Source organism: Cydia fagiglandana, chromosome Z, assembly GCF_963556715.1.
Source record: "Cydia fagiglandana chromosome Z, ilCydFagi1.1, whole genome shotgun sequence".
Taxonomy (NCBI): domain Eukaryota; kingdom Metazoa; phylum Arthropoda; class Insecta; order Lepidoptera; family Tortricidae; genus Cydia; species Cydia fagiglandana.
In genome coordinates this window covers 27,918,229-27,928,603 of record NC_085959.1, presented here as the reverse complement: position 1 = coordinate 27,928,603, position 10,375 = coordinate 27,918,229, and the positions used below count along the sequence as shown (strand labels likewise).

At 39.7% G+C, this 10,375-nt stretch overlaps 2 protein-coding genes across 2 annotated transcripts; one reads left to right on the top strand and one right to left on the bottom strand.

Moving 5' to 3' along the window:
• The first annotated feature begins 3,655 nt into the window (after nucleotides 1–3,655).
• Nucleotides 3,656–5,159, top strand: LOC134679344 (mitochondrial import inner membrane translocase subunit TIM14). The gene is made up of 3 exons (XM_063538245.1): nucleotides 3,656–3,820; nucleotides 3,896–4,135; nucleotides 4,257–5,159. Exons 1-3 carry the CDS (start codon nucleotides 3,818–3,820, stop codon nucleotides 4,371–4,373), a joined length of 360 nt encoding a protein of 119 aa, XP_063394315.1. The 5' UTR covers nucleotides 3,656–3,817; the 3' UTR covers nucleotides 4,374–5,159.
• On the bottom strand, nucleotides 5,150–9,819 carry LOC134679343 (growth hormone-regulated TBC protein 1-A). Its single transcript, XM_063538244.1, has 6 exons — nucleotides 9,663–9,819; nucleotides 9,399–9,583; nucleotides 9,015–9,281; nucleotides 8,288–8,470; nucleotides 7,657–7,910; nucleotides 5,150–7,147 (listed from the first exon to the last, which is right to left on the bottom strand). The coding sequence occupies exons 1-6, from the start codon at nucleotides 9,680–9,682 to the stop codon at nucleotides 7,043–7,045; spliced, it is 1,014 nt and encodes a 337-aa protein (XP_063394314.1). The 5' UTR covers nucleotides 9,683–9,819; the 3' UTR covers nucleotides 5,150–7,042.
• Between the last annotated feature and the right edge of the window lie 556 nt (nucleotides 9,820–10,375).

The window sequence follows — 10,375 nt, the reverse complement described above, 5'->3', positions numbered from 1 at the left end:
AATCACGACTGCCATCTGTTTTCCAGGCATTCAATATTACTATTAAGCCCCCTCCAGACTATGCGCGTGAATCGCGGGCAAAGCCGCGAACGCGAGTGTGGAGTCCTGAACGCAGACCTGCGAAATCGACTCCACACTCGCGTTCGCGGCTTCGCCCGCGATTCACGCGCATAGTCTGGAGGGGGCTTTATATTCCTCGACGATTATTCTTTACCGAAAATCTGGGACGTAAGCCTAAGCGCGCACCACGATTTTAGTTTTTGCGACACGATTTTAGAATCGCGCTGTAATATATCGCAGAAAATTCACTGCGCGCACTGCGATGAAAAAGTCGACGATTTGTTCATTCTCAACATGGATTTCGTACCAGTCGTTTGTCATGAAACGTTGTCTTTAATATGTGATCGCTGTATGACTTTGAGTATTTATACGACAAAGGTGATCTCCTTCTATTTCCATAATTAAATGGTCAACATCTAGCGTCTTCAGCAGCAGGTTCCGACATATTGACGCTTGGAGAGCGATATGCCGACTGACGCTACGTCTTACGTAGGCGAACAACGAGCGAACGCGGCGCGGCGCCTGACATTCGCGTGCAAATCGCGCCGCACCGCGTTCGCAACGAGATCGCTTACGTAGGACACTTCTATGGGCATCAAAGGATTGATTTCGCCGCGCCGCGCCGCGCCGCGTTCGCGCGTTGTTCGCCTACGTAAGACGTAGCGTGAGGTCCGGGTGCGATTTTATTATCGCAGTGCGCGCGGGGCCATACAACTCCGTATGCTGCAATTCACTTTGCGACAATCGCGTCGCGAGCAGTCGCGGAAAAATGTGTCAAATCACAATTTTAAAATCGCTGCGATTTTTTTGTCGCATATGCGCGCACTACCATATAAACACTTACGTAAAGCCCCCTCCAGACTATGCGCGTGAATCGCGGGCGAAGCCGCGAACGCGAGTGTGGAGTAGATTTCGCTGTCTGCGAAAATCGACACCACACTCGCGTTTGCGGCTTCGCGCCGCGATTCGCGCACGAGTGTGGAGGAGGCTTTACATTTCTGAGACTAAATTATCGCGCGACAAAAAGTCGTGGTGCGTGCTTGGCCTAAAGCCCCCTCCAGACTATGTGCGTGAATCGCGGGCGAAGCCGCGAACGCGAGTGTGGAGTCAATTTCGCTGTCTGCGAAAATCGACGCCACACTTGCGTTCGCGGCTTCGCGCCGCGATTCGCGCACGAGTGTGGAGGGGGCTTAATACCACAAGTTCGCTGTTTAATCTGTTTTTGTTAAGCCCCCTCCAGACTATGCGCGTGAATCGCGGGCGAAGCCGCCAACGCGAGTGTGGAGTCGATTTCGCTGTCTGCGAAAATCGACTCCACACTCGCGTTCGCGGCTTCGCCCGCGATTCACGCGCATAGTCTGGAGGGGGCTTAACGATAAATCGTGGCGATAAAACTGTGCAGTCCGATTTGCGCAGTTTTATCTACCGTGTGTATGACAAATCGTTACAATAAACGACAACGATTTGTCATACACACCTCGGATACACACGGTATATAAAACTGCGCAAATCGGACTGCACAGTTTAATCGCTACGATTTATAGTTACGTGTGTAGTCGGCATAAAAATCGTAGCGATTAAACTGTGCAGTCCGATTTGCGTAGTTTTATCTACCGTCTGATTAATCAGTACGGTTTATAGTTACGTGTGTAGCCGGCATTAGTAATAACATTTCATACATACATTGTATGTTTATTGTATATTTATGTTAAATACGAAATAATTAGGTTCTATTAGCTTTTATATAATGAACCACATCGGTACTATTTACATTTACATAGGTACCCTATTTATTAATTACAGATGTGCTACGCAAATAAGAAAGTATTTTTAAACCTGTCTTCTGATTGGTACGCCAAGGGCCGAAAGCAAGTCTGCTACAGCTTGAGTCAGGTCTCCAGCCGCGCGCCAGCGAGTCCACAAAGTAATAGCATTAAGGATCAGTAAAAGTGCCCCTGTGCAACACAAGTAGCATTGAACTACGATTCCCGTGATTCTGCGTTCAGCAGATCCTGCACAAAGAGCTAATCCCAAAGCAACGATGAAATACGTTACTAAGACACCGCCAGACACAGATTGCTCCCAGCGAAATACCCGCACTGATCGTAGATGCAACACTAGCAACGCCACCAAAACTGCCATAACACTTAAACGAAGCATTAGCAGAATAAAACGTATAGTTTCTAATTGACTTGCGTCATCTAACGATTTTAGTACCATATTAAAGGGAACTAAAATTACTGTAAGCGTAAGCGTAAAATTTGAACGAATGCAATATTTATTTAGGTTTCATATTTCAGTGTTTAGGACGCAATATGACGGTTTTGATGTCTGTCAAAGAGCATATAATCACTTGATGTCTGTTACATATCATTTACACATGGAGGAAGTATGTAACTTCCTAATTACTATACTCTTTGCTACATACCTAATAAGCCCCCTCCAGACTATGCGCGTGAATCGCGGGCGAAGCCGCGAACGCGAGTGTGGAATCGATTTCACTGTCTGCAAAAATCGACACCACACGCGCGTTCGCGGCTTCGCCCGCGATTCACGCACGAGTCTGGAGGGGGCTTTTGACAAGCAGTTTATAGGCCCACTAGATACAGAAGACACTCTAAACATGCTCTAAACCGGCTATTACATTCTCGCGCGAGCTTCAATCTTCAACGCTTGTTAAAAAAGCATTTGAATGACACAAATGGTTAACCAGTTCGCGTTCGCGGCTTCGCCCGCGATTCACGCGCATAGTCTGGAGGGGGCTTTAGCTTTACGAGCCACGAGGCGAGAGTGTAATCATTGACTCGACGGGCTTACGCGCTCGTGGCGAGCCACGAGACGTGCCGCGAGCGGAGACACGAGCCGGGAATCTAGCCCCGGCTACACACGTGTGTATAGCCTCCTCCACACTCTTGCGCGAATCGCGGCGCGAAGCCGCGAACGCGAGTGTGGCGTCGGTTTTCGTAGACAGCGAAATCGACTCCACACTCGCGTTCGCGGCTTCGCCCGCGATTCACGCGCATAGTCTGGAGGGGGCTTATGACAAATCGCTGTCGATTATCGTAACGATTTGTCATAAGCTCGCTCCACACTCGTGCGCGAATCGCGGCGCGAAGCCGCGAACGCGAGTCTGGAGTCGATTTCGCATATCAGCGAACTAGACTCCACACTCGCGTTCGCGGCTTCGCCCACGATTCACGCGCATAGTCTGGAGGGCGCTATACACACGGCCTCGGAGTAATTAACAATGGAGCCGCCATTAACAGGCATTCCCCTCTGTCGAAAATAGGCGGCCAATGGTCAACCATATGTATGGACTGACGTTTATCTGACATGACGTACCTATACATTTGATGTGCCCCTCCCCCGCAAAAAACGGCAGACTATTTTGTACCGAAAATTTTAGACATGGCGTCTCCGTTGTTAATTACTCCGAGCACACGGCAGATAAAACTGCGCAGTTCGGACTGCATAGTTTTATCGTTACGTATGTAGCCGACATAATTCGGCCATTCGGATATTTTATTAAAAAACTTGGATTGTTTATGGTTATATGTTGATATGTCATTATTGTCATTGTCAAATCAAATGTGAACTGAACTATATCGTTTTAGTGCGATGCGAACCTTTGGTTAACTTGTTGTAATTAAGTTATAAATTTTGTACAATGTATTTATGATTATTTTCTTTATGATTATTATCCTTAAATATTTTTCAATATCCAATATAGTTTTCAAAGTTAGAGAACGGTTGAATTATGGTGCGTAATATAACCTCATGTATTTCATAACACAAAGTAATTGTGAGCGCAATATTAATTCTTTAGTGTTTGCAGGCGAGCTCCATTATCCTTGCTGGTCTTGGGATGGCTGCAGTTGGTTTTGCTGGTCGATACGTCTTGAAGCAAGTGCCTAATGCCTCTGTGAAATTTGCAGAGGCTGTCAAGAACTTTCCGAAATTTGATGCAGAATCTTTAGCCACATCAAGATATTATAAAGGCGGATTTGAACAAAAGATGACTAAAAGAGAAGCAGCTTTAATTTTGGGTGTAAGTCCTACAGCTAGTAAAGCCAAGGTTAGTGTATTTCTAACACAAATTAACAAAAATTGTTTAAAAATGAACATTGTTCAACTTGCCGATTTGTTTAAACTATTTTGAAAGCTCACATATATATTTCTTTTCTTTTGTATTGTAGATAAGAGATGCTCATCGAAAAATAATGTTACTTAACCACCCAGACCGAGGAGGATCCCCACTCATTGCTGCCAAGATTAATGAAGCCAAAGATGTTCTGGAGAGTGGCAAATCATAGCATTGAATAATAGTCCATTATCATCCATACATGTTACACTTTGCAGAAAGTAAACATGTTTTAGTCACAGATATGCCTTAGGGTTGTTTCATTTCAGGTTGTTAGCAAGAGCAGCACCAGTGGCATGAAAGTTTTAATTGCTGTCCACATATGAGTAACCAACCATCCTATAAATTATATTCATGTACAGTCAAGTGATTAGATGTACTAATATTTGGAGAATCTTGATAAGTGCAGTACAATCTCACTAATCCGGCACTACACACAAGAGAGACGTATAAATGTAATATTCACATTACTGGAAATTAGAGCAAATCTGCATATTATTTTTATGTGTTTTTTAGTATGTCGTGGAAATACATACATTTAACTAAAATACTAAATTAATATAAAATTCTACTGTTATCTGGGACTTAGACATTTAAATAGAGATTGAAGTGTGATAATGTAAGCGCACATAGTAAATTAGGACATCAAATGATCATTTTTACCCCAATATTAGTGCCGGATTACTGGGTATACTGGATGGGATTATTGAGATTTCACTATATATGTATCTGGTACAAATGTTTTCTTTTCTGATAAATGCTACTGGGCTACTGTAGACAGCAAACATGTACTTTACTTTGTTGGAGTACCTATTGTAGTTTAGTTAATCATATAGTGTTGCTACTGTTGCTGTTATTTCATGTCCATGCCATTGATAATGTTAGCCTTTTAACCAGGTGTGTTATTAGTAAGCTTATGAAATACCCTCTGTAAAATAAATTCAAATACAACATTTAACATAGTTTATTTTATATCTTTAACATAATTTATGCCTTGAAACTGTGCTCTGAAGTAGAGCTGATTGGGAGTACTTAAGGTTCTAGGCATCAAGACACAACTTTTTCAAACTCAATGGCTTTAAAGGTGCTCGAGTCTATACACTTCATTCCCTTTAACATTTCAAATATTTTTAATCTGAGTCATTGGCAAACCATGTGCATGCTCAAAATCTACAAATTTCACAAGAGCACTTGGAGCACTATTTTGATAGGTAATAGACATTTTGTTTAGAAATTAGTGAGTCATGACCATGTCTGATGTGATTGGCAACTGTAAATACTAAAATTAATTTACGATAAAATTAATAAAAAGAATCTTCAATATTGAAAAAGTTCTTGATGCACAGATCCCATGCTACAGTAAATTAAGGCCAGGTAGAAATTTGTTATGTCCAGGTTTTTCTTTCATTACACTGACAACCAATATTATCTAAATTTTACAAAAATAGTTGATCTAATTACACTACACAAAGTGGAGAATATACCTTCTTATGGTTGATTTAGATGGAGACGCCTAAATACGGCGCTAGTGTCTACCTACAGCACATCTTCAGACCGTTTAGACAATGACTATTTTCAGCCGCCTAAATCTCGCCGCCAGTGTCCAGCAAACCGACACTAGTCGTTTACACAGTGCCTTTTCAGTACCAGACATTAGCACGCCGCCACAGTCGACGGTGCTAGTTTTTGCGCCAGTCTTTCTACGCTATGATCTCCATCATCAAACTATCCGCGTTATTACTAGAGGAGCTGATTAATATGTTGGAGGAAGAAATACATAAGAAGTAACGAATTTTGGTAAGAAAATGGATCTGCAGTGACATGTCACGAGTCCGAAAAATAGGTGCGGGGGCAGAGAGAGACGCGGACGGAGGTCACTGGCGCCAAAAGGCACGTGTTCTATTCCGCGCCGGCGCTGGCATGACGGAAAATACGGCACCGAAACTGTTTATACGGTGGCTTTTTTAGGCGACTGAAAATAGTCTTAGTCTAAACTTGCCTTTACATATGGTAATGTAATATTTAATACATATTTTACTATATGAAACTTGTACCTGTACATCAATTTCAATATATTGTTGAAGTAATTAATTTTAAATATAGATTTTTTTATGTATCTAGGTATATTTTCAATACACCTAAATTTGTATTATGAATTTGAGTAACAATTCAGTTATACACTCAACAGCAAATGCATAACTACAGCCAAAGTAGCCAAACTATAATAAAAATACATTTAAAACAAACAAAAATATTTTACTGAATAGCTATAAATAATAGCAAATATTTAGCACAATGGGTTTCTTGTCCTCTATTGAAAATGCTAAATGTTCTCCTTAGTTCCATATCAATATTTTGTATACAAGATGTACGGTGCATAAATGCGTTCCTTTAAATACTTAAATAAACTGTAGGATAACTCCATTTCGGTACTCAAATGCCATGGTCAGGCACAGAGCTCACATAGAGAATAAAAAAGTCTATATATACAGTGCACTACAAACAAGTAACAACACAACGACCAGAGTGCCCTGTTTATCAAAAGCTTGTAACTTGTAATACAAGTGGAAGTCTCTTTCTATTAAAACCTGTCAAAAAGGGACTTCTACTTGTATTACAAGTTACAAGCTTTTGATACAGGGCACAGCTATGCCACTAGATGCTCTTGCTTTAGTTAACAATAGTTCAACTTACTGAGTCTACCTAGCTAAAACAATAAGATTATGGTCTAATTGACCACCCAATACTTAACTCTAAGTAACACACCAGTTGTGAAAGACATGTCTGATTAGTATTAAAAAAAGGTGAGATCAATATTTGTGGGTGAACTCCGCAAAAAGCTTACCGCTGCTCTTTTTGCAGCTGTTCACGTCGTTGTTTTGCAAATCGGGCTCTGAGTTTCGCTATAGTCGAGTTTGACAGAGTACCAGGTACTTTAAATATTGCCTGTAACAAAAAAGGATATTAGTGAGGAAATAGTCATATCAATAAACATTACTTACTAGCGACCCGCCCCGGCTTCGCACGGGTTAACAAATTATACAACTAAACCATCCTAAAGAATCACTCTATTGATAGGTGAAACCTGCATGAAAATCCGTACAGTAGTCGCTATAAACTCAAAAGAGTTTATAGCGAACAAACATACAATCACACAAACAGACAGACGCGGGAGGCGACTTTACATGGTGTAGTATTGTTAATTAGTTATTGTCTGAACAAAATAGTTTACTTAAATTATTGCGAATTAAGCGGCAGCATCAATGAGGCTGCGATGTTCGCGGAGAAATACCATCCCATCCCTGACAATGATATTATCTTTTTAAAGGTTGCTTCTGCAATTTCAGCAGAGAACGGGTATTTCGGCCGAAACTAACCAAAACAGAATTTTGGATACACATTAAGGAATAAAAGAATGTTTATTAGAAAAACAGCATGCCTCCGGTTGCACCAACCTGCATGAATTCATGACAGTGCAGAGCGCTAGCATTTTTCACAATCGCTTTAAAACATTCTGCTAGTGATGTGAAGTCATTACAGGACATTATTGCTGCCCGGTTGGATTTTATTAATGTCAGGCAGACTCTAAACAAAATTTTAGAGCCTTCATAAAACAGGCAATCCCATATCCTTAGCACTGTCTCTATGGGCAGAACTTCAGCAAACAGACAAACAAACCATTTGGTGGTAATGACAGCCCAGGGAAGTCCTGAAATGAAAAAAATATGTCTAACTAAATGGTAATAGTTTAAATCAGAAGGTAAAGTTAATTAAAACATTTTATGTTTGTAAATCTTTTCAATGTCTTTTTTTATAGTTTTGGTGCACCTTTGTTTCAGTCATATTCTTGGATTTGTTATTGGTTGTGTCCATGGTAGGTAGTGAACTGAACTTATAAATAAAGAATCACATATCAAAAATCTTATATTAGCCGCTGTAAGTTGCATAGGTACAGATTAAATTCCTTAATGTTTTTGATATCTACATATATCTGTTAGCTGTATGATATTGAAGTATTGACAAATGAAGATTATCATGTACATGTTATCTGATAGCTGATAATAGTACAAAATCTGTTAAACACACCCAAGTTTATCACATGTTGATGAACATCTGGTACTTTGGATTTGACAAGCTCTGATAAAACTTCTATATCTACAATCAATCCATCCATAGTCTTGGTGTAATAGTCTGGAAGAATCTTTTCTACAAGTACTTTCAGCAACCAAAATGACACCTCTTCACTTTTTGTTGCAAGCAGCAATAAACCTGAAACAGTTTTATATACATTTAAAATTGTAAGATCCACAATCCATGCAATATTTATATAGTTAGCATCAAATATATAGTGGCCGCTAAAGTGGCCAAATATATTGCAACACTATCTTATTCCTATGTTAACCAAGGTGTGTTGTAGTTGCACTCTCACTATTTATTTGATAGACTGTACTAGCATCACTGATATAGTAGAGAGTAGAGATAATATTATAAGGTGAACTTTTGCTCTCCACCAGCCCCTGGAGCATTCCACGGGCTGTCCCGTACAAACGCATTTTATTTCCTGTGATGCGACTTTTTTTTCGGCATTTAAAGTAGCCAGTTCTTTTTCTGCGCATAATTTTGACTATTTGTCATAGAAAAGGAAACTATTGTACCAGCAAATCTTCAGAAAATCGCGTTTGTACGGGACAAATGGTAGACAATTTCATGGAATGCTCCCCCTGTCGATAAATTCACCAGATATTAGCTTAACTTTAATAAAAGAACAAATTTATCTTGCTTCTTTAACTATAACTAACAATATTTGAAATACCTGCAATGTAGTTGAGTCCCTGGCAATACCCGACCACACGGTTGTTGTGTGCGTATGCTATAAGTATGTGAAATAGATGTGTCTGATGATTAGCTTCCTTTGTGAAATAAATATTATCTGGGAATGTCCTAGGTAAATCTGTTTTAACTAAATCTACCAATTCCTTTTCAAAGGGTCTGTCTAAAATTTTGTGATAAAGATCAGGGCTTTGATTTTTCATCTTTTCTGCTTCCGATATGGCCATCCAAACCGCAGGCCTATGTTCACCTATAAGTAAATAATAGATTTTAAATTGTAATTTACATGTGTTGAAAACTCATCTAGTCTAGAGTTCTAGACATACAATTAACAAATTCTTAAAGTATTTAATTTATAAATATTTACTTGGAATTCCTTTGCGAACGTATCTTTTGACGGTATTAGTGCGCTTGACCGACTTTCCTTCGCCGAGGAGTGAGGCCCATTTCTGAGCACGCGTTGCGAGAACTCGTAAGTAAACTGACATGAATTGTTCATAGCTTTCGAAATCGAAATCTTCGTGCCTCTCAAATCCATATTCATCGACTTTACTGAAATAAAGCGGGAATGTGAGTCAGTAGGTCGACGCGGGTTGTAAATATGAACATTTACGACCAACTACTTAATTACCTGAAGTTTGACTCTGCCATTTTCCGAGTATGTTTGTGTAATTATATCATTTCTAAACAGTACCTAAATATATACCTTCACTGAAATTTCTTATTACGCCCCCAAAATAATTAAGTTTCTATACAACTTCTTTTTAAATGGTACATAACCCACAATGACATTCGCACAATAGGTCTGTCAAGTCTGTCAAATATGCATATTAAAGGGCTATACAGACCATTCAACTGATTCAACAAATTGTATGCGAGGAGATCAAAGAATATAATACTCACTAGGAGAAGAACGGTAACTCCATACAAAAAAATGTCCCCAACCGTTTATACGTTTATACGTTTATACTAGTGGCGCCGTCTTTGTGTACCAATGGAACTAAAGTTGACAACCGGTTTAGCCTGGCGGGTATTGGTAGGTAGTAATTCTGTTGATAAACATATTTGTTATCTTCATATCACGAAATATATGCAAGATGCAAATATTACCCCTTGTTTGTGGTATTATCAATTGATTTAAATAAAAGGCATGTTTATGTTTATAACATTATATATATTATTTATTAAAAAATGTTTTACATATAAAAATATACACTGAAAACTGGCAACTGGCAACTTAATAAAAAAATAGACATTAATAAAGCGCATTCACAAAGTTTTCAGTACCTTTTAAGCCTCCTCCACACTCGTGCGCGAATCCCTGCGCGAAGCCGCGAACGTGAG